The 23,481-nt window shown below is 50.7% G+C and overlaps 1 protein-coding gene across 1 annotated transcript in view; it reads left to right on the forward strand.

The window, feature by feature from the left end:
* Nucleotides 1-18,373, forward strand: part of FCHO1 (FCH and mu domain containing endocytic adaptor 1) — a 33,672-nt gene extending 15,299 nt beyond the window's left edge. The window contains exons 9-28 of the mRNA XM_063147212.1: nt 149-245; nt 1,162-1,206; nt 1,549-1,621; nt 1,732-1,756; nt 2,446-2,500; nt 3,475-3,650; nt 3,962-3,986; nt 4,540-4,602; nt 4,701-4,752; nt 5,238-5,329; nt 5,896-6,495; nt 8,210-8,322; nt 9,257-9,359; nt 10,201-10,312; nt 11,276-11,431; nt 13,013-13,145; nt 13,835-14,034; nt 16,051-16,115; nt 16,297-16,461; nt 17,842-18,373. Of these exons, the coding sequence (XP_063003282.1) occupies nt 149-245; nt 1,162-1,206; nt 1,549-1,621; nt 1,732-1,756; nt 2,446-2,500; nt 3,475-3,650; nt 3,962-3,986; nt 4,540-4,602; nt 4,701-4,752; nt 5,238-5,329; nt 5,896-6,495; nt 8,210-8,322; nt 9,257-9,359; nt 10,201-10,312; nt 11,276-11,431; nt 13,013-13,145; nt 13,835-14,034; nt 16,051-16,115; nt 16,297-16,461; nt 17,842-17,864 (2,373 nt within the window). The 3' untranslated portion in view covers nt 17,865-18,373. The remainder of the gene's footprint in view (nt 1-148; nt 246-1,161; nt 1,207-1,548; nt 1,622-1,731; nt 1,757-2,445; nt 2,501-3,474; nt 3,651-3,961; nt 3,987-4,539; nt 4,603-4,700; nt 4,753-5,237; nt 5,330-5,895; nt 6,496-8,209; nt 8,323-9,256; nt 9,360-10,200; nt 10,313-11,275; nt 11,432-13,012; nt 13,146-13,834; nt 14,035-16,050; nt 16,116-16,296; nt 16,462-17,841) is intronic.
* The last annotated feature ends 5,108 nt before the right edge of the window (nt 18,374-23,481 follow it).

Here is a 23,481-nt window from a genome sequence, read left to right on the forward strand (position 1 = left end):
AGAGCGAGCGCCATGAAGGGGCAGCAGTGAGCGTAGCAAAGAGGCAGGGCCCCCGGCTGAGGATCATGTGCCCAGGTCCAAACTGCTTGCCCCAGAAGGCTGGGGGGTGGTCCTTGTAGTAACCTCTCTCTCTCCCCCCCGGCTGTAGGTACACGAGGAGTTCAAGCAGAACATGGAAAACATCGGGGTGGAGACCTTGCTGCGGAACTTCGCCGAGAGCAAAGGAACTGGCTGCCACCCGCCAGGTGAGTCGCGCACCGTCTCGGGCGGAACACAGCAGCAGGCCGGGCACACCTGGTTGTTGGTTTTCCCCCCCCAAAAAAGAAGAGCACCATTTATCGTGCAAAAGAGGCTGGCAAGAAACTGATCTTCCTCATGAAATCACAAGTCACTTTCCAGTAGCTCGTGATAAATATTTAGCACTGAGTAATAATAATGAAAGATAAATAATGAACATGAATAACAATGAGCAGAAAGGAACGATGTGTAATAAAAAGTGAACCATGACAAACGGTTAATCGTGGTTCGTTATAGTGTTGAATAGTTCGGCTTGTTGGCGTAGAACTGTCTACGTTCGTGGCGCTTTGCAAAGTGTAGGCGTGGCCACGTTTAGTTTTGGTTCTTTTACATTTCTATACCAATCAACAGCCGAAGCTTTTTTGGAGTTTATGAATATTATGGGCAAGTTTAGGCAGAAAAAATGCCTACAACTCCCAGCATGCCCCAGCCTTCGAGGAGCGTTTTGACTTGGCACCGAGAGGGTGACGGCGTTGGCGCCAGGCGGGCCTCTCTGCGGGGGAGTGTTCTGTAGTCGGAGGCCACCACTGAGAAGCCCCTCTGCCTTCTCGCTGTCCTCCAAACCTCCCTCGGAGGAGAGACGCGGGGTCTACCTTTCTCCAATCTCAGGAGCTGGAACTGTTCTTTTCCGTTTACCTTCCCGGTCCGTTTCGGCCACCCTCCGAAGTTTGATTAGCCTCCCCGTTTGTGGTTGGGCTTGCAAGCAATAGAATACTGGTAGTAAGCGCTTTTCCTCCTCACGCAAAGCGTTTAGCGATACCGTTGAAGGTCTGGGTTTGTGCCTGACCCGTGTTTGTGTGGGGGCAGTAGCCGTGACCGCCCCGCGTTGAGATCTGTTGCCTCTCTCCCCCCCTCCCCCCGCAGGTCCGCTGGATTTTGAGGAGCTCAGCATGACTCCCGTGCAGGAAGGCAAGTACGTCTGAGCGCTGGGTGACCGGCACCCCGGATCCAGGTGGGGAGGAAAGGTGTGGGGGACTCCCAGAGTGACCGTCCTGTACGGGGCTGAACATTTTCTGCTATTGGGACTGCAAGTGTTTATCAGATTCATCAGCAGAGGCTTGGGTTGATTAACTGGGCGAACGTGGATCTGTAGGGAGATCCGTCGTGTATCATTTCTTAATCTTTATTTTGGGAGATTTTGGAGCCGTAAAGACTAATTTGTGGAGCTTGACGGTCGGAAAAACATAGGCCAGCTTTTGGGTTCCACAGCACTCTTCTTCAAGCAGCGGTTCTCTCTCCCTCCTTCTGCAGGGCCCAAGCGTACCCGCAGCAAAGCCTTCCGCATCCCCGGATTGGGCCGTAAGGAGCGCGAACGGGACTCCGTGTGAGTAGGGCCGTTTTCCTTCCCTTGTCTAATCCCCACTGGCAGCGAGCGGCCTAACTGTGCAAAGCTACATGGCTCAACCGCCCCTTTCTTTTTCTCCTTTGGCCCAGGGAGTCTCCAGATGCTGATACAGGAGTGAGTATTATTATTATTATTAACAATTATTTATTTATTTTTCTTCTTGCGTATTATTATTATTTCTTCTAAATAATAATATTTTATTACTCTTATTGTTATTGTTATTATTTTTGCTGTTGTTATTATTAAATATTGAGATCTGCCAGGTCTTAGCCAGCCACTCCCTCCTCCACGATACTCCATTACGTCTTGCTCCTATCGCTGTTTTTCCGCTGTTTGTTTCCAACGGATCCCCTGCATTGCCCCAAAGAGTTTACAGCGTTGAATTTGACACCGGATCGATCACAGATGGAGGCTGGGTGAATAGGTGGAGGGGACGACGACCTGTGTTCGTTTCAGTTACACGGAGTTGAGAGTTTTCTCTGCGCTTCTCACCCTGCCTGCGCCCCGCTTTTACACACACGCACTTCTCGCAACCGGTTTCTATGCCAGCGACCCTGGGACATCTCTGCCCGCTCCTGTTATTTCTCAGATCCAATCCAGATACGCTTTGACTTGGGCCAAAATCCATCAGGGCCAGGAATCTTCAAGCTTTTGGAGTGACACAGGGATCTTCATCGCATGAGACCCTCTTTCCACCCTTTCAGGATAACGAATTAGGTCTCTCCGTCAAAATATTGGTGGGACATTTTAAGGTGGGCCGTACCGCAGCCCGCTCCTCAAATCACTGCTGTCTTTCTTCGTAGCCCCTTGAAGTGGACGAAGAGGGCTTCACTGTCCGGCCTGAAACGAATCAGAACGATATCCTTTGATCTGTGGTGGATGGGCTTTGGAGTCGGAGAGGGTCAGGTTCGGGATTTGCATTGCGTTTCTCGAACCGGGGTGGCGCTCCTATGAAATGGAAGGTGGGGTGAGAAGGAAGAGAAAAAGTTGTACGATTGAAGAGGGGAACGCCCCGATTTCCAGCTCTGGACTGCACTATCTAAGAGGCACCTGGGCGATTTAGAGTGAGGGCTGTGTGAAGACCAGGGTGTCCTTTTGCGTCCCTGTGGATGCTGAAGAATGGGGTTCCATCAAGCAAGGGGGTGACCAACCAGAGAAGCAATAGATGAATGGCACTCATTTTGGCCTGCCCTGCCAGAAAGAACCCCTACGAGAACTTTGAAGCCCAAAACGGGCTTTTGTTTTCCTCCTCCCTCCCCATCCCGTCTTCCTTTTGTGCCGTGAACTTTAGATTGTTATCTTAACGATTCATCGTTGGGAGCCTTTTTTTTGGCTGAAAAGCAGGGTAAAAATACTATAACCGCCCAGAGAGCTTCGGCTAGTGGGCAGTATAGAAATGTAATAAATAAACGAATAAGTAATAGGCTTACAAGCTCTCAGCTATCCCTTCCTGCAGGCTTATGGTCTCAAAAATGACACGGCACGCAAGGAAAAAGGGACGAGGGAGGAAGAGGAAAATGAACCCCCTTATTCTGGGATGGAAGGAGGCAGCCTTTGGGGCTCAGTGCGAAAGCAGGAGGGGGAGGGAATTCCGGAGGGCTGCCCATGTTCGTCCGTTGCAATAGAAAGGGGAGTACAGTGCAGCCTGCCTGGTTCTGCCCCATAATTCTCTGTACCCCCCACCATAGAAGGGAAGGCCAGACACGAGAAGAAGCCTTCCAAAAGACACCCCCCCATCCAAGTCATTGAAGAGGGGTGGGCTCCGATGTTTCTTTCCCGCGGCCCCCAGAAGCGAAGCGCCTGCCTTTTCCTTGACTCCGCGCGCTCTGCACGCGAACACAGCAACCGCTGCTGCTCGTCCAGCGACTCGGATTACGACGACGAGGAGCCCCACAAGTTCTACGTGCGGATCAAGCCCGTCCAGCCCCGGGAGAGGACCAGCAGCGCCGCGGCGGTGGAGCAGCTGAAGGCCTCCGTGGGCAGCCTCATCCTGCCGCCCAGCGTGGGGGTGAGCAAGGGCAGGCGTGGGGCCCCAATCCGCTGCTGCTGGGGAGGGTCTGGAGGAGAAAAGGACACCCCCCACCCCCCCAAACTCACCATGTTCCTTTGCGTCACGTTGCTCCACGTCCCCCTCCTAGAACTTGGAGGAAGTGGAATTTGCCAGCCCTGGGCGTTTGTTCCGGCCGGCCCTGCTGGGTCCCGGGGGGTCCGGCTGCCCTCCTGCGTTGGTGGGGGCTGGGCTGGGAGGGGGCAGCAGTTTCCCCTCCCCACTCCGCTAACCAGGATCTCTCACCCGCCTTCCGTTTCTTTCTTCCGCAGTGCACCATGAAAAGGCATTCGTCCAGTAAGTGCTCCGCCAAACCCCAGACCTTTCAGGCCGAGGGCTGGATCCCGTTTTGGAGAAGCCGGGGGTGGGGGCGTCCCCGTGGTGGTGGTGGGGCCAAGGGAGGCCGGCCAAAAGTACCGGCACGTTGAAGCTCCGGGCTGCGAGGAACAGCCTTCGGAGGGGCTTTTCAGGCGCTTAGAATGCGGAAAGCCTTACGCCAAATCCCAGTTGGGGCGTGGCCACTGGGAGCCGCCTCCCCCCCCCGGCCCATTCTGGGTCTTCTTGGCTTCATTCCGGGTCTGAGCTTTTGAATTCATCCCTCAAACTTTCGCCCACTTGGACAAATTCACAACCCAGAATGGGAAATTCGGGGACGTCGCCAGGTAGGATGTTTATTTGGGAAGTGGGGATGGGGCGGAAACGACGCTGAACAGGCCCCGCGGCCACGCTCCTGGGCCCCGGCCCCGCGCCGCCCTTGCTCCGATGGGATCCGCCAATGTCCTGCCGGTTTATGGCCGCTTCTCGGTGCCTGCATATTTCGCCGCGTCTCCAATGTGCTTCTCTCCTTCAGGGCACTTGAAAACGCTCGCCCCGGCCACCGTGGAAACGGACTCCGACACCCCTCCGGGCCCAGGTGAGAGAGGGGGCCAGGAACGGGGAGGGAGGGACGGAACGGAGAGCCCCTCCCCCAGCCACCCGGATCTTTCATTCCCCCCCCCTTCCTCTGTGCAGGTGACAAGTCGGGTCACGCGCCGACACCTCGCATTGCCGCCCGGACAAAAAGGTACCCTTGGGTCCAGGAGAACCAAATCCTCTGTGTTGGAATTGGGGGGGGGGGAAGGGGGCGTCACAACATTGAGGCGAAATGCTTTGCTCCGAAACACACGCCCTCGGGTGCGTGAAGAACTTTTTACACCTGTTTTCCTCGTGTGCTTTAGCCGACTTTGCTTCTAAGGGCCAAGAGCCAGGGGGCGTTGCTCAGCCTGGGCCCATGCGGGGCCTCGTCCCAAATCTCTTTCCCAGGAGCCCCAAATCTCTTTCCCAAGAGCCCCAAATCTATTTCTCAGGTCCCCCAAATCCCTTTCCCAAGAGCCCCCAAATCTTTCCCAGGGCCCCCAAATCAATTTCCCAGGGGCTCAAGTTTAGGTTGGTATCAGTGGAAGTTAATTAAATTCTGTGCTCAGAATGCAGCCCACCCCCCAGGGGACGTTGACTCCTTATTAAGGTAGTTCTGGGACCCCCACTCTTTTTGTTTTGTGCCCCCACCAGCGTGGATGGCAAAACGGAGCCGGACGCCTTGCCCGCCAGCGCGCTCTTCGGGCCTCCGCTGGAATCGGCCTTCGAAAACGACGACTTTGCAGGTGAGGCGGCCCTTGGGGGGTCCTAGGTTTGGAAAGGTCACCCCCCCCCAAAGTGGGGGCGATGGGCCGCTCTCCCTCCCGTTCCCCACGGGGGAGCAAATGGCGGCGTTCAGCAGGGGGGGGGAGCTTCCTCAGCCCGGGGCAGAATTCTGTCCTGGGGACACACTTGGGGGGGGCATTCCAGGGGTGGGCGGGGACAAAAACTCACAAAAGGGCAGCCCATTGTCGCGTCCAGCTCTCCCGACCAGTAACTCCGCCTTCAGCCACACACCACCGAAGGATCAGGTCCAGGGGTGGGACCGCTGAGGGGATTGGGACCTCGGCGGCGGCCGTGAGCTCCCCTGAGAAGACCCAGCGGAGTAATACTATTGACCAGCCTTCCCTATGCTGGGGCCTCCTAGATGTGCTGGACTGTGACTCCCATCATCCTCAGTGGTCGGGGCTGATGGGATTTGTAGTCCTGGTCGTTAGAAGGCTGTGTTTCTGCGTTGCTGAGTGTGCGCCTGGGGCGGAGGACGAGTATTGAACTCTCCCCTGCTTGGTCCGTGTTTCCGGTCTCCCCGCAGCTCCCCGGTCGTACCTGCTGGCGTCCAGCCCCTCTCCGTTCTCCTCCTCCTCTCCTGAGAATGTGGAAGACTCTGGCCTGGACTCGCCGTCGCACCTGGCCACCGGGCCCTCCCCGGATTCCCGCCTGTGGAGCCCCCGGCCCGGCACCCCCCAGAGCCCGCTGGGCTGCAAAAGGCCTCCCAAGAGCTCCTTCGGCAGCCGGGGCCACCGCAGCGGCCTGCTGGCCGATGACGGGCCCAGCCCGTGGCTGCCCCAGCCGGCCTCCCGGGAGCTCCCCTGCTTTGCCACGGAGCCGGACTGGCCCAGCTCCGGCCCTGCCTGGCCCACGGCCACCCACGGCCACGCCCCGGGGGGCTGCCGTGAAGTGCCGTCCCCCGACCCCTTTTCCTTGGAGGGCGTGGCGAACCACCGGCGGCCCTGGCCCCCCGCGGACTGCCCGCCCCGGGCCGGCGAACGGGACAGCTGCCTCTCGTCCAACTCGGCCTCCTCGTCCTCCTCTTCGCCGGCGCCCCCCAGCAGCGGCGACTCCACCAGCCCGTCCCCCTGGGCCCCGCGAGGCAGAGAGCCGGACAGCGGGACGGACCTGTCCTCCGAGCCGGGTGAGGCCATTTGGGGGCTTTTAAAAAGAACACGGAGTGCTTGGGTTCAGCGTCCAGGAGAATGACTCCAAGGGAGAGCCGCGGCGGAGCCGGGGTCGAAATCTCTCGATTTTTAAAGAATCACAGAGAGCTTTTAAGAAGGTGAAATGTTTCGGCATAAAACGCCAGCTTCAGCCGCACATAGGAGTATCGTAGCGGGCTCTTATTTGTGACTGAAGCTGGTGGTTTAGGCCGAAACGTTGACGTTTTTAAAATCTGTTTATATATTTATTTTTAAAAAACTGATAGATTTATGAACCGGCGGCGCTCTTTCTGTCCGTTTGTTTCGGGCGTGTCCCGTGCGTCGTGTCGCCTCCGCGTCCTGTTCAAGACGGCCAGTGGTCTCCCCTCCTCCCCATCCCAAAACAGCGACACCCCCGTCTTCGTTGTGAGTGTGAGACGCTGGAGCGAGCGAACATCTTTCCCCCCATTTAGCTCTTGCGTCGTTGCCAACTTCTTAGGACTGGCCCTGCTCCTGGGCTGTTTATGACAATAATGCAGTGGTTGAAGCTTTTTGTCTTTCGTGACTTCTTAAAAAAGCCAACCAACTAGCTGCTTTGTTTCCATTATGGGGGGTGGGGGGAGTCTACATTTCTACATGTCTAGCAGCTGTGTAAAGGTTCTGCGGCAGCCGTATATTGGCAACGGATGAGATTTTGACCCCCTACTCGCCTTTCCCTCGGCCCGCCAACCGCTTCCTGGGCTGGGAGCCCTCCAGAGTTTATTCTTCTTCTTCTTCTTCTTATTCTTATTCTTATTCTTATTCTTATTCTTATTCTTATTATTTATTTATATAGCACCATTAATGTACATGGTGCTGTACAAAGTAAAACAGTAAATAGCAAGACCCTGCCGCATAGGCTTACGTTCTAATAAAATCATAATAAAACAATAAGGAGGGGAAGAGAATGCAAACAGGCACAGGGTAGGGTAAACAGGCACTGGGTAGGGTAAAACTAACAGTATAAAAGTCAGAACAAAATCAAGTTTTAAAAGCTTTAGGAAAAAGAAAAGTTTTTAGCTGAGCTTTAAAAGCTGCGATTGAACGTGTAGTTCGCAAATGTTCTGGAAGAGCGTTCCAGGTGTAAGGGGCAGCCGAAGAAAATGGACGAAGCCGAGCAAGGGAAGTAGAGCCCCTTGGGCAGGCGAGAAACATGGCATCAGAGGAGCGAAGAGCACGAGCGGGGCAATAGTGTGAGATGAGAGAGGAGAGATAGGAAGGAGCTAGACCGTGAAAAGCTTTGTAGGTCAGCAGGAGAAGTTTATATTGGATTATGGAGTGAATTGGAAGCCAATGAAGAGATTTCAGAAGTGGAGTAACATGGTCAGAGCGGCGAGCCAAGAAGATGATCTTAGCGGCAGAGTGGTGAACAGAAACCAACGGACTGATGTGAGAAGTAGGAAGGCCAGTGAGAAGAATTTGAGACAGGGCAGCATTTGCCAGCTCTGCCTAGCAATGCCCGGGATTAAATCTTGAATCTCCTTTGTGCAAGGCATGTGGTCGACCCCTGAACTGCGGTTCTTCTACTACAGATAAAATAAAATTCTAGTCCTTAAGGTACTAGATGAAAAAAATACCGATTTAAATAGCTTTCTTATCCAGTCTTTGTTGTCTCTCGTGCCCTTCCGGGATTTTGCGCTTCCAACGTTCTCCTTTTGCTCCTTCGGCTTGTAGTTTCGCTTCCTCCATCTTCTGCCCCTGGTTTGACCCCCATGGTGGCTCCGCCTCGGCGATGCCGTGCGAAAAGGCCCTTGGTGGTTTCGGCCAGCTGCGTCGGCAACGAGACGGTGAGTTGCAACATCCTCGCTGTGGTTGTTCGCCGCCGCGCAACGAAAGCACGCCTGCGGCGTAGGGATGTCAGAAATCCCTGGGGGGTGGACTTCGAGGCGTTTTCCTTGGATTGGGCCTCCCGTACTTCAGTTTGGTTAGCGCTGCAGCGTCCAACCCAGTCGGCAGTGGCCAACTCAATTAGGTTTCTTGGCGGATTTTTCTGGGCGTTTGGCGGATTTCCCTGCACAGGTTCTGCAATTTGCGCAAATTTCTGAGCAATTTGCGCAAATTTGCGCAAATTGCTCAGAAATTTGTGCAAATTGAGAAACTACCAAAAAAACCCACACAAAAAGTTCCTAAAATTTGGGGAGAAAGCCAGCAGCTCAGCTCATAAACACAAATCGAGTTGTCCACGCCACAGATCTCTGTCGAGTCAAAAAATAACGGGATTTCCCAGCCATGGACATCCTGACTGTCGCGTGAACTGGGGCTGGATGAATTCCAGATGGAGAAAAAGACATAGATGGAGGATTGCGAGGTCAGGGGTTAGCATGGCTGCTACACAACCCAAGAAGCCTCCGTTTTGCGTAGGGCATGAGAAAAGCCCCTTTCCTTAAGGGGAAAGGGGTCGTGCTCTCTCGTGTTGAGCCTCATCGGGTGTTGTCCATCTGTTCCTTTGCATCCATGAGGACTAGAAGCAAGTTTTCCCTTTTTGTGTGTGTCCTTTTTTTTCTTTAAATGAAAGTGGGGCTTCCCTGAGGGGCAGTGTCTGTGCAGGGACCAGTAAGATCTTGGCTGGAAGCCCATTATGATAGGGATGGATGGACATGGAACACCAGCTGGTGCCCCTGCCACAGCCCCAAAGAGTAAACTTCCTGGAAGAGTGGGTGAAAGGGAGTGGATTTCTGGACCCTCTACCCAATCCAGGCCTGCCTTTTCTTGTCTCCTCAGCCTCGTTCCCTGAGCCCTTCCCCACTCTGGGCATTGTCAACCCCGCAGGGCTCGGCTGGCCTGACAGAACGTGCCTTCTTTATGGCTACCCAGCCGGGACTCGGTATGTACCCAGCAAGGAAGGGGATTATGTGCAAGTTTGACTATGGGGAGGGGTGTGTGGGAAGCAAGTAGGGTGGAGGGAGATGTTCCCAGACGCAAACATCTAAGTGGTGGTCCACTTTTTAAACATTTTTATTTCAAATATACCAAAACCATTTACAGAAGACAACCCTTTAGTCTTATTTTTGTCTTTGTCTTCTTTATTTTTGTCTTTGTTTTCTTTATTTTTGTCTTTGTTGTCTTTGTTTTTAACTTTGTCTTCTTCTTCTTCTTCTCCTCCTCCACCACATAAAGGCAGCGCCACCACCTATGTATTATTCAATTAGCATCCCAAAACAGACCTTTCCAATGTTTCAACCAGGTCCTTTAATGAATCCTCATCTTAAGTCTTTGCGGCAGTACAAAATATGGCCTGTATGTGTAATTTTAGGCTGTTTTTTATCATTGTTATTTACAGCAGTTTTATCCCACTCCTTAGCCCCCCTCCCCCCAAAAAAAGTCTTCCAGAGCAGCTCACAAAAGATTAATAATGAGATAGGCCCTGACTTTAGGCTTGCAATTTAGGAGACACGGCACAAAAGGAAAAGGGATAGGGAGGGAGGAAGGAAGGGGGGGAAAAAGCAACCTCGGGCGTTAGTTCTGCATTTCAAAGTTCCCATAGGTGTTTTCTCTGGCAGGGAAGGGCAAAACAAGTGCCCTGTACAGGTTCCTTCTCTGGCCGATGGATGCTTTACTCTTGCTGTGATGTTCTTCCTGGGGGGGCAGAAGATGCCGCCTCCTAGTGGCCTTGGTTTTCTGGCTGGCGGATGAGGCCTCGCATTTCTCTCTCCGTATCTCGCTAGGGATTTCCCGCGGACCCTCTCCTGTGGTCCTGGGCTCTCAAGGGGCCTTGCCCGTGGCAACTGCTTTCACGGAGTACATCCATGCCTACTTCAAGGGACAAAACCCTGACAGGTAACAAAGAGTCAAGGGTGCGGGTAGTTGGAATCCGCAGTTGGTTTTCTGAGCTTCCACCATTTCAGGGGGCAGCGTTAGCGGGGTGCAGGGACTGTGCCCCACCGTGTTTCTATTTGCCATGGACGGTCGCCAGCTATTGCCCTGGGCTTGTAGTCTGTCTGAAGCTGCCTTTGGCTGAGCCAGACTGTTGGGTCCTCTACTCTAGTGTTTAGACCAGCGACAACCCTCTTTTTAACTTGACCAACGGGGGATTGTACCTGGGGCCGGCCACCTGCAAAGCAAACGCTCTGCTCCTTCGCTTAAAAATAAACCAAGGTTCCAGTTCTCATGGTTTTGCACACGGAGCTGCTCTCAATAGGAACAGGGCAATAGCCTTCAACAGACACTTGGTTCATCTAGCCCAGTATTGTCTACACTGGCTGGCAGCCGCGGCTCTCCATTTAAAGCAGCGGATATAAAACAAAAATAACCATCAAACAGAACCTAGCCTCAGTGCAAAGATTGGGAGACATTTTTCTCCCCCTGCCATGAAGCTGATGGGTGGGAGATGCAGGGCAAATAAAAGGAAACACTTCTTGACAGAGTACATAAGTTAAATTATGGAACTCACCACCACAAGATGTGGCGATGGCCACCAACTTGGATGGCTTTTAAAGGCAGTTGGATAAATTCCTGGAGGAAGAGAGTGGCTACTAGCCCTGATGGTTGTGTGCTACCTCCAGTATCAGAGGCACCAGTTGCTGGGGAACATGGGTGGGAGGGTGCTGTTGCACCATGTCTTGCTATGTTGGTCCCTGGTCGACAGCCGGTTGGCCACTGTGTGAACAGAGTGCTGGACTGGATGGACTTCTGGTCTGATGTTCTTGAGTATTGCAAGGCGGTCTCGGATGGGGTTTCTTCCTAGGGGGGAGAGGTTGCAGGAGAACTGACATTCTGTCTCCCTCCCCTCCCTCCTCCCAGCTGTCTCATCAAGGTCACGGGTGAGCTCACCATGTCCTTCCCGGCGGGGATTATCCGGGTCTTCAGCAGCGCCCCGGCACCTCCCGTCTTGAGTTTCCGCCTCCTCCACACGGCAGCCATCGAGCAATTCCTGCCCAACGCAGACCTTCTCTTTAGGTACTTGGACAGGGTGGGTTTTTGTGGGGAGGAATTACAGAAAACCAACGGCAGGATTCAAAATCACTACTGCACCATCAGTGTGGATGGTACTTTTCAAGGTACAAGAAAACAAGTCTCCGTCCCTAGGATATTGCACTAGGGAGGAGATGCCAATAATTGTATTATTACTATTTTTTCCTCTTCCCTCCTCGTCCATCTTTCCTTGTGTGTTGTGTCTTTTTTTTTTTTGCATTGTAAGCAAATTCTGCTTGCTTAAAACTTACCCCCCATGCACTCAAGTTTTCCTTCGTCAGCGAAGTTGGTCCCTATATTGTCCTGGTCCTATATTACCATATGAAGCACCGAAACTTACTGCTAGAAAAGGTCTCCCTCTCACTGTCAGAGCCAGGACAATGTGGGGCATCTTTGCTGGTCCCATCTCCCCATCGAGATTTGGGCCTGAAAGACCCAGGAAAAGTGTGGGTGCATGGAGGGCAAGTTGTGAGCAACCACGATGTGTGACGTTGCACAACGTCATTTCTGATCACGGGACACGTCAGATCGGGCGTCGGCCGTAGCTTCCAATCTCCTGGCTTCGTAGCACTTGAACCAACTTGACTTAACTCTGGCCTTTTATCATGAAATTATATGTTTATATTGTGTCCTCAGGGTTGATCTTGCCTCTTTTGAAATGAATTTGAAATGTCTTAAGGTGAGCGAGCAAGGACTTCTAACTTTAAAAATTATGCGATGGCACCATGGTTTCAATTTACTTATTTTGTTGACGCTCTTCAAACTTTTGATCAAATTCCATCCAAGTACAGTTGCTTGTATTTTTTTCTGATTCACACACACACTCTCAAAATAACACAAACTCGCACCCACTCCTGTCCTACGCTGTATAAATTGTATTTTTACACTTTCACTTGACCGTTTTCGTTTAGATCAACCTTCCTCAACCTGGGGCGCTCCAGATGTGTTGGACTGCATCTCCCAGAATGCCCCAGCCAGCTGGCTGGGGCATTCTGGGAGTTGCAGTCCAACACATCTGGAGCGCCCCAGGTTGAGGAAGGCTGGTGTAGATAGATATTCCCTAAGCATATCGGATATAGACTAAGAATGATAACTAGTGAATCCCTTTGTTCCTTTAGTGATCTAGATTTATCGCTGCATGTGTTCTTTTTGCTGCCTTTGTTTTGTCCATTTTATTTCGAAATGACATAAAATTTCATAAAAGCAAAACAAACAAAGGGTTAGCCTTCGCGAAATGAATGGTTTGGGATGTTGACTGTCAGAACGGCGCCAGGTTGCAATGGGCACCTCGGCTCGCCTTCCTGTTTCCGCACGGTGCCGGGAGCCGCTTTGGTCGCGTTTTATGGGGAAAGGGGGCCTGCAGAATAAAATGCTGGGCGGTGAAACGATGAAAGTGCCGGATAGATTTGTCGTGCCGGATGGACAGGAGGAAATCGAGGCAAGACTTTGGAGATGGTTGCAGTGGTCAAAACTGGAGCGGTCCCAGTAGCTGTAAGAACGGGGGATTTCTCCTCGGCTGGGTGGTCCTCATGGCTCTCTCTCTCCCACCATCCCAAAACCATCAAGTGACGCCTCCCAGAGTGACCCCACCAGCAAAGACTTCTGGCTCAACATGGCCGCGCTCACAGCCCAGCTGCAGAAGCAATCGGAGCAACCAGTAGCTGCCCCGTATTACAACGTGACCCTGCTCAGATACCAGGTGAGAGACCGCAGGAGGGGAAGAGGCGGGCGGGCCAAAGCGATGAAGCCTGGTGGTTAGAGCTGAGGGTCGCCAAGCTTCGAGACTGTCTCCGGGGAAAGAGCCGAGCGTCTTGCAGCTTTGAGCAGACGAATCCGTTAAAATTGTTTTTGGGAGGTAGGCCAGGTGGGGGTAGAACATTCGAATCTCACGGCTCGAGATGGATTTGAACCCAGTTTTCGCCCAACACTCACCCACGCTTCCCCCACCTGGTGTTATCCGGATGGACTACATCTCCCATCATTCCCAGCCAGCAGCCCTTGGGCAGTCCAAACACACCTGCAAGCTTCAGGTCAGGGAAATGTTGCTCTCTCTAGTCCACCATCTTGGCTGTGCCAGTCGCAATAACAAAATAAAAACGCCTCCTTTGAATCCAGGCTGCTTGGCTCATTCAGGATTGGACAGGCTCTTTGCGTTAGTCCTCCTATTTTTAGGTGTCCCCCCCCCCCCGAAATTTTGCAAATCACCTGGGATGGTGGGGATGGGTTGGGGATTTTTTTGCGATGGCTGGCGACATTTTTTTGAACAAACGAAACGAGGTTGGGAGCGGTGCCCCGAGGCAAAAAGCACAGCGCCCCAGAATATTTTGCACCCCCTGACCATTTGACTCTTGTGGATTCCTCTCTCTCTTCTCCCACCCCCAAATCCAGTACTCCAAGCAAGGCCAAGCGTGGGCGCCCCTGCAGTTGTCGGTGAACTGGGAGTGTGCAACCGATGCCACCCGGGTGTGCGTGGATTACAGCTACAACGCGGCTGCTCTCGCCACCGCGGCCACCCTCACCAACGTCCAGGTCCTTCTGCCGATTGAGGAGCCCGCAGCCAACGTCCAGCCGCGGCCGGAAGCTTGCTGGTACGGTCCAGATCCGGGGACCACCTGGCTAAGTGGCGGATCTCATCCCCTTTCCCTGACCTGTCAATGTGAACGCCGGCCAAATCATCCTGTATCATCTTGTCAATTTCCTTAGGAGGTTCTGTTCCCTTTGACAGCTGAAACAAAGAAGGACATTGACAAAGCAAAGTTATATATGTATTTAACAGCCACAAGGGCGCAATTGTGAAACTGTGAATCAGACCATGTTTATTTATGCAGTTTCTAAAGTATAACCTCACTGCCCATATTTCCTGTTTCATACATCTAAGGCTGACAGTCTTGACTTCTGAAAGAACCTTGCAGGATCAAAACACAAGATGCAAAAACTTAAACATACAACTAATCTTGATATATGTCTTTGGCAAAGACATTTCTTAAAGTTTACTAATTAAACCGAAGTACAGCAGTGTTTTGCTGATTAACTGATAAGCTAAAACTTTAAGGACACTTTTGATCTGGAAGAAAGCCGTCTTGCGGCTGTTCATGACTCAAATAACTTTTTGGCCCTCTGTATTTTCCTTTCATAGAATGATTAATTTTTACTTACTTACATTTTAAAGTCCTTAATTAGTTGTCATTAAACAATTGACATTTGCATTTCATAGTAAGACATTATTTTAAAAGGTGGATTAGCATTTTTTTCAATAGTCTTTCCAGCAAGCCCATTAAGGCAAAATCAGCGATTTCCTAAAATTCCAGGACAACATGACGCACGAGGAAAAAGCAATGGGCAGGAAGAGGAAAAAAATGTGCTAGACTTTCAGCAGGCCTGGTAGAGAGGCCCTGGGGAAACTCCTATCTTCCTCACTCTGTCTTCTTCCCTATAGATTCCTTCATGCTGTTGAGTTACATTAGTACGTTCATCACTAGATTTGACTGCCACCCCAACTCTGTTACATTCATGATATTCTTAGCAAGGAGCGTACCAAAAATATAACCAGCATAAAAGAACCAATCGATATAAATGTTGGACTACAATGCCCATCATTGACGGGTGTTGCAGTCTGACCCAGCTGGGGAGTTCCAGGTTGGGGGCAGCTGGAAGACATTGTGGACCAAGATCGGCCACAGGGAAATAATAATATTATTAAGAAGAGAGCGAGGGGAAAGTTAATGACACCCAGATGAATCCAAGGAAACAAGCAATTGAATTCTGGGTTTGTTTACCCAAAGAGACTAATTTCTGGATTTGTTTAACAAAGCGATTAATCCAATAACGACCGACCATCAGCGGAGGGGAACGGAAGGGAGGTCTCATTAGCCTAAAGAATGGAAATGTATCCTCAGGACCGTCGACGTCAATCATCACGAGGCCCTTTGTCACGTGTCCGGCGTCAGGTTTATTTCTGACCCTCGGAACCGAAGCCCCCGCAGCCCTTCGCTGACCGAAACCTGGCGATCTTTGAGGGGTCATTTTCTCCGTCGGCTAAACGCTCCAGGGTTTGAGCTAGCCCTTGAGCCTCAGGTGGCGGGAGTGCAGGACGCCAGGGCCGCGAACCAAATCCGGCCCTCTAGGCTGCCCCAGGAAGCCACCCCTTGGCCACACGCCCCTTTCCCCAAGTTTGGAAGGTCTCCAGCCAAAGGTCCCGTAATGAGCCCAGCCTTCCTCAACCTGGGGCGCTCCAGATGTGTTGGACTGCATCTCCCAGAATGCCCCAGCCTGGGGCATTCTGGGAATTGTAGTCCAACACATCTGGAGTGCCCCAGGTTGAGGAAGGCTGAGCTTGATGAACCAATGGCCTGGCTTGGGATGAGGCAACTCCCTCTGTTCCTATTGGAATCAGCCCTTTAGTTAGAACCATGAGGACTAGAAGCGTTACTTTTGGGCGCAGGGCCGTAGCTTCATGCTAGAGCTTTGCATGCTGAGGGTTCAATCGCCGGAAAGACCCTCTGCCTGAAACCACCCAGGAGAGCCGTAGAGGCCAATTAGGGTAACGTATACTGAGCTCAGTGGACCAATGGTCCACACAACCTGCTCTCTCGTTCCCTCTGCAGGAACCTGGAGGAGAAACGTCTGCTTTGGCGGCTACTGGATGTCCCTGCGACTCAAGGCCACGGAGGTGAGGGCTGGAGGGGGGCGATTTTTAGTTGCACGTCCTGGGGGTGGGCTCCGTTTCCTCCCTCTTCGCCTCCTCAAAGAACCGGTGGTAGGCGACGGCTTTCTGGGCTTTGCGGGCAGTGAGCTGGACGTGGGCACTTCCGTTGAGTGTTTACTTCTGCATCCTCTTCTTCCTTCTCCAGGTTCTGGCCGCCTTCTGGCCAGCTGGGAGCCTTTGAACGGCCCCAGCAAGCCCAGCCCAGTGGCGGCCCAGTTCACCAGTGAGGGCAGCACCGTCTCCGGTGCGGACGTGGAACTGGTTGGCAGTGGGTACCGGATGTCCCTTGTGAAGAAAAGGTTTGCCACAGGTAACAGAGAAGGACTGTAGAAATTCATTCTCTTTGCATGGCCCAACCTTCTTTTCCCCACTCCAACCACTAGACCTGACTGCCCCCAACCTGTTTTGGCAGAGTCCGTACTCTCCTCGGCCCCAGGTTGTTACCAGCTCCTTTTCACATGGTTTCCCCCGGGTTTTTTTTCTTTTTCTGCCTTTCTATGTGTTCCATTACACAACCACTAGATGGCACTGTGGTATAGTGGAATTGTGCAAATACACCAGGATTTCATGCCACCGTTCAGAGAAATGGGAGGTTTTTTTCATTAGGGGGAAAAAAACTGCTATAAAGTTTGCAAAGAATAGGAGAGGCGCTGAAGGAGGAGGAGGTCATGCAAAGTAGCTGCAAACTATTGTGAGTGAGGAATCATGAGCATACAGTAAATGCCTTGTGCAGAAAGGGTCAGAAAGAGACACACAGAGAGAAATACACAGACACAAACACAGATGCACAGACAAAAACAGAGGCGCACAGACACACCGAGAGAGACCGTTGCAGAGACAGAGATCCCAGGAAACAGCAGCTGCTCCTTCAGAAAGACAAAACAACACAGAGAGAGCGTACATCTGGAGCGGAGCCAGAAACACCCACCTTTAATACCCTTTTAAGATGGGGTAACTCTAGGCCAGAGGTGCCTGTGCAAAATATCAAAACAGAAACCTGGACATATGGAATTAAAGTCCGTACCGCACGAACCGTTGCTCAGCAAGAAGAAATCATCACGTGTATTTAGGATGGCCTTCTCCAATCCGGCAGCCTCCGGGGTGGGTGGGTGGGGTTGGACTACATGTCCCATCATCTGGGGATGATGAGACATGTAGTCCAACCCCACCCACCCCGGAGGCTGCCGGATTGGAGAAGGATAATTTAGGATATGTTGCTTTCACCTTTTCTGTATTTCCCTCCGAATGATCAAAGGTTAAACTTCGCTTTGGAAGATGATTTATTGTCGTCGTCGTGATTTCTGTTTTAAATTAAGTATCAGAAGCTGCTTTAAGAGAGATTTAAAAACACACACCACCACAAACTTAAAGTCGGCCTGCAAATACTCGAAATAGAACGAATAAAAAAGCAGACGCTTGGTTTGTATTTATTTTTTGAAATTGCGACCCAACCAACCTTCTGCCCCACAACCCCCCCCCTCAGGCTTGGGGTATTCAAGGTCCCATCCTGCATCGCATAAACCCCAGGATGTATTATTATTATTATTATTATTATTATTATTATTATTATTATTATTTATTTATTTATTTATTTATTTATATAGCACCATCAATGTACATAGTGTATTCCGCAAAGCAGTGCCTTCCACGGAGTTTCCGGGAACTCACCTTTACCTCTTTCCTCCCCCAGGAATTTACCTCGCCGGCTCCTGAACGCCCCTCGGCTTCCGGGTCTCGTGTTCTTCGCTTTGTTTTTAAAGTGTGCCGGGAGGCAGAAAGGATTCTAGTTGTGTGTTTTTAAATTATTGCGTTTTGCCTGGATTTTAAACGCTGGAGGAAAGGAAGCGTGGCCCGTGTTTTGGGGCGGTCCGGCGACCCCCGCCCAGCCCCGGGACGAGGCCGTGGGTGCGTCGGCCGCCGTGGGATCCACGAGCGGAACGGGAAAGGCCAGCTCCGATTTGCACTGAAGAACTACCTTCCCCTCTTTCTCTCTCGTCTCGTTTCGTTCTTGTTTTCATTCTAGCCTGTCCTCCCGACTTCGTCTGCTCCCTGAGCCGCAAGTGTTGCATTCCGGAGCCTGGAGGCAGCGGCCGCATTTTCCAAGCTGCTAGGGCACAGACCCGTGGGAAAGTTGCTCTTTTAATAATAATAATAATAATAATAATAATAATAATAATAATAATAATACCACTTGTTTTTCTAATAAATAAATAATAAACAAATCAGTTCCTTTTTTAAAAATTAATCACTTTAATTGATCAAGACCCCCAAACAAGTTAATGTACCCAAGTATACAATAACGTGGTGTAGCAGTGCCACTTATCGAAAGATGTCACACGCATTCAGGAATGGGGAATTGGAATTGGAATTTTATCCTCCACCTCTTCCATTTATTTGTTTTATTTATTGCATTTTTATACCGCCCAATAGCCGAAGCGCCATCTAATGTAGATAGCCAGGGGAGAGGTCTCCATTCTTGCCTGTGCTTGTTGAGAAGGTATTCGTTTAAACCTTGCAGCCTTAAGAAAGGTAAATGTTAAATGCTTCTACCCCTATTGCCAAAGTCCTCGCCATGCTTTTGCGATTGCGGTAGGGCAGGTTTGGAAGGAATTTTGGCTTGATCCGAGATCAGGGGGTTCCCTACCATTTGGAACTCGTGGGCACATTTGGGGATTTGAGAAACTGCTGCGGGCGCTAGCACAAAATGGCTCCCAGGGAGGATGCAGCTAGTCATGGAACAGAGAAAGGGGTCGACGCCATGGAGACCAGGCAGTGGGGCTGGGCAGCCGTTCCGAGTTTCTTCAGAGGCTAAAGGAGTTCTCCAAGGTGCTGAAGTTCAGCACCGTAGACAGCGCCTTTAGAATTCTGGCTGGTTTGGACAAACCTGGCATGGATTTGCACCTCCGCTGAAATCGGAGCCAGAAGCCTCCGCTCAGTTGAGGGGGGAGAAAGAGCAAGGCTGGAGGTGGGGAGGGAACAGGGAGGCAAAGGAGAAGAAGGAGATTACCTACGTAATGGTTGGTTTTGGAATGTATCCATCCGATCCCTTGCCGACGTATTCCTTCGCCTGTGGCGTTAGCCAAGAGAGAAGGCTTTTGAATACCCAAACCAAAGTCCACGTCATGTGAGTTCTAATAAGTCAGATCTGTCTAAAGGCTTTACATCCTTCTCCAGTCAGGATATCAACAGGTGTCCCTCTGAACCATTGGAGCTTTCCTAACTCACGCGAGGCGTTCAGGTCTTTGCTCCAAGTAGTCCCTCCGTCTCATCAGCTGTAATGCTACAAAATGCAGCTGGGCCGCATTGCATGGCCCAAATCCATTTGGTGGCATTTTCTTTTGAACAAGCCACAGATAACCTCCCGCATGCTGGTGTTCATTTTACTTTCTTAAATTAGGAGCAAGATCTGACCTGAAACATTCCTGGTAAGACTAAAACCTTTGCAGGGTATTATTAGCAGGTTTCAGGGGGCAGCAATTAGCCATGAATTCTGTCTGACTGCTTTGTTATTTGGCTATTTTAGGACAATGGAAAAATTCTTTTCCTCTGAGTTTACGTAGCTTCTGGCAAACAGTCATTGAAAAACACCTTTTTTCTTTTCTTTTTTTTGATCTTCAAAAATACTTTCCCATGTTCCCAGGTAAGAACATCAGAAGAGCCCTGATGCTGGATCAGACCCAGGGTCCTTCTATTCCAGCACTCTGTTCCCACAGCTGTCGACCAGGGATGAACAAGGCAGGACATGGTGCAACAGCACCCTCCCACCCATGTTCCCCAGCAACTGGGGCACACAGGCTTACTGCCTCGGATACTGGGTATAGCACACAACCATCAGGGCTAGTAGCCACTGATAGCCTTCGCCTCCAGGAATTTATCAAGCCCCCTTTTAAAGCCATCCAACAATCAAACGTATAAGTCAATTCAAAAATACGTGCGTTAGGCTTTTTTCAAAGTTATTTTCTTCCTATTTTAGGGTTTTACGAGGTCCTAAAATAAGCTAAAAGTGACCGTAGGAATGCCTCTTTGGGGGTTTCCTACAAGGTTGGACATAAACCACTTGCAAACATAAAGTGCTCTTCTGCTTTTAAAACCGTGGTCCAACCTGGCTGGTGTCCCGAGCGGTATTCCTTTTGGGATCACGGTGTTCGTGAACCAGGTTAGGCCAAGCAATGAAGGGAGCGAGGAGGCAAAACAAAATACATACACAGGAAGATCACCTTCAACACAAGCAGGCGAGTTGCACAAGTTGAACAGGAAAGTATTGTTTGAGTCTTTGGGCTCAAAAGAGCCACAGCCGGAGAGCGCAGGAGGCCGCGTCGAAACGTAGCTTGGCGTGCTGTTTGTTCGATGGGTGGAGAGAGGCAACGTATTGGCGCTGACCTCAGGAGATGAGGAGGGTAAGAATATCCACCTGGATGAGACTGAGGTGAATTTCTACAGGATGGGTTTGGAGAGTGCCGGTGGAACCCTCAACTGATGAAAACACAGAGCAGAATTTTGAGAATGAACGTATGAAGTGTTTCCTTTCTCGTCCACGCTGGCTTCGGCTTCATTTTCGGCCCCAGTTCAGTGTCCGGTTTTGGACCCTGTCTTGGGGCCTCTGAACACAACGGAGTTTTTCCTCCCACGTTGAATTCTCTGTGCCTTAAGGTCATGTACGGATACAGTTCTCCAAGTTCCAACATAAATTACTTTTTCAAATTGAGCTGTAACGGAACTGGAGCCAAATATTGTAAATCTCTTGCAGTCTGGGAGTAAATCTCTTGCAGTCTGGGAGTCCTGGGAGTAAAGCCCCATTGAACAGACTTCTGAGCTGATAGACGTGCATAGGTTTGCCCTGTAAATGAATTAAGGGGTTATTATTCTGAAGTACAGACTGATGTGAACGTCCGAAGACTGTTTTTGATGCAGAAAACAATAAAATGAACTGCCACATGTGACTTCCATTATTAAGATGAATGCTAATAAGATAAAAAATATTTTGCACCCCAAAAAAACCGAAACACACACAAAAAGTAGAAAGAAAGAAAGAACAAAGGAATTAACACCCTCCCCAACAACAAATTGAAACTAAAATAAGTTTCCCCAACTGGTGCTCTCCAGCTGTTTTAGCCCAGGGGTAAAAAGGGACTAGTTTTGGACTTCAGCTCCCAGCATCCCTCAGTGTTGACTGTCCTGGGACTTTGGGGAGTTTCTGTCCCAAAACAACTACCTTCTGCCTAGCCCTGTTTTAGACAACAATGCCGGTATTCCTGACCTTTGGCCATACTATCTGTGGCTGATGGGAGTTGAAGTCCAATACATGGAGAGGGCTGAACTGGAATCTACAGTTACTTTAAAAATGGGAGAGGAGAAAAATAGCACATGCAGCTGATGCTCCGAAATAGCCTTCCTGCCTTTCACCAGGTTATCCTTCTGGTTTTCTTGAATTCCTCCTTGGGAGGGAGATTGGCAAGGCACCTCCCCCTTCTCTTTCTGACATTCTGCTTCACCTGTACTGAACAGGTGGGATCACTGGACTCCGCCTTCTTGAGCTGCACCTACCTGCTCAGTGGAAGGCCAGCCCAGGTGTGTGAGGTGGGGTTGGAAAAACGCTCAGGTGCTCCTGGAGAGAGAGATTGAGAGATTGAGAGAGAAGGTAAGTGTACCTGCTGGAAGGGAACAAACACAACGTGGTTGTGTTGGTATAATTTAAGTATTTTAATTCCGTATTTTGATATTCTACCCACCCTTTCCTCTGAATGCTCCTTTAGGCTATAGAGCGGTCTAGAAATTCTGGAAAGAAAGAAAGAAAGGAATCCATAAGTGTTAAGAGATAAATGGGGGAGAGGCTGTGCGTACAATATTATTAATACTAATATCAATAATAAACTCCCTCCTCTCTTTCTATAAAAGAATAGAATTGGCACACACCTAAAGGTTTTCTGTATTTTATTTTTTAACGTAGATATATAGCAGAGAGAAAGCAGTGTTGTTTTCAATTCAGAGAACAATATATCAAACCGAAGCCGGTTGAAATCGGATTAGTTCTCCAGGGGTTCCTGTGCTGTAGCCAAAGCAACGGAGGCAGCAAACCCCTGTAGGCATACCTGGGAGGCGGAGGCATTGGACTCAATGGGGCTTGCTTCTGAGTAGACGTGCAGCTGTGCACGTTGTTTGGGGACATTTTCAAGGGTCGGGCAGGAGAGGTTGTTTGGGGTGGGTGGGTCATCAAAGTACTTTGCCCTGGAGTGTATTTTTCTTTTTACATCAGACATGTAAATTGGGTGCCTTCCATGGGGAGATGTTCCAGAATACATGTTTGTTTAAGGTGTTGCTGCAAAAAGAGTCACAAGAGTATTTTCATAGCACCTCTTCGACACGGGGATTTATTGCGGAGACCAACAGAGGCATCTTATGCTCACAAGAAGTACGGCACGGATAAAGGGTTGGTTGTATCCGGATTTAGAGTAGCCCAAATGAGACGCAGGCATGTTGAGTCAGAAAAAAGGCCTACAACTCCCAGCATTCCGGCTGGGGGATGCTAGGAGTTGTGGGACTTTTTTCTTGCCTAAACACGCATCGCGATGCATCCTTGGGTTTGTCCTGACGGCCACGTACCGTTCATCTTATTGGCTCTGCTCAAAATATGGCTAAATCTAGGTTTAACCTGTTGTCATGAGTGGGTCCCCAAAAGAAAAGGTTTGGGGTCCCAGGCTCTGAGGAGAAGACAAATCTGCATAGAATCTGCCTGTGCTAATTTTATAGCTATCTGTGCAGATTTGGAAATAATGTCTAGGGCGGATTTGAATTTCACAGGCAATGAATGTCTTATTCAAACAAATACATGCTTCTGTTAATTTGCGTCCTGCCCCAGATCCTCCCAATGCAAATGGAAAAAGCTCCCCCTTCCTACCCTGACCGTCAGGGTCAGGTGCAAGACCCTGTCAACTGACATCCTCCAGGTGTTTTGGACTCCAGCTCCCATTGGCTCCAGCCTGAACAGCCTGAGATGATGGGAACTGTAGTTCAGAGCACCTGGAGGTAGCTGGCCTACGTCATTCCTGCATTGTGTGCACGTTAATCTCGGTTGCTGACCGGCAAGAGCTGTCAAAGGCGGCGAGATAATCTTTCTGGTTCTGCTGGATTTTTCAAGCAGATGCGAAGCTATGTGAGGCCGCGTAAGTGCCCTGCGGGGTCTCGATCCTGCATTTAGGGCAGGCTGGGGGAATTCTGGGAGGTGTAGTTGAGCGCACCTACTAGTTTGGAGAAGGCTGGCCTAGACCATCACCATGAGAGAAGACTCACCAGCCAACCAAGAATAGGCCCACCGTTAAGACCCTAGTTTTTG

This window comes from Elgaria multicarinata, chromosome 23 (assembly GCF_023053635.1).
Source record: "Elgaria multicarinata webbii isolate HBS135686 ecotype San Diego chromosome 23, rElgMul1.1.pri, whole genome shotgun sequence".
NCBI lineage: Eukaryota > Metazoa > Chordata > Lepidosauria > Squamata > Anguidae > Elgaria > Elgaria multicarinata.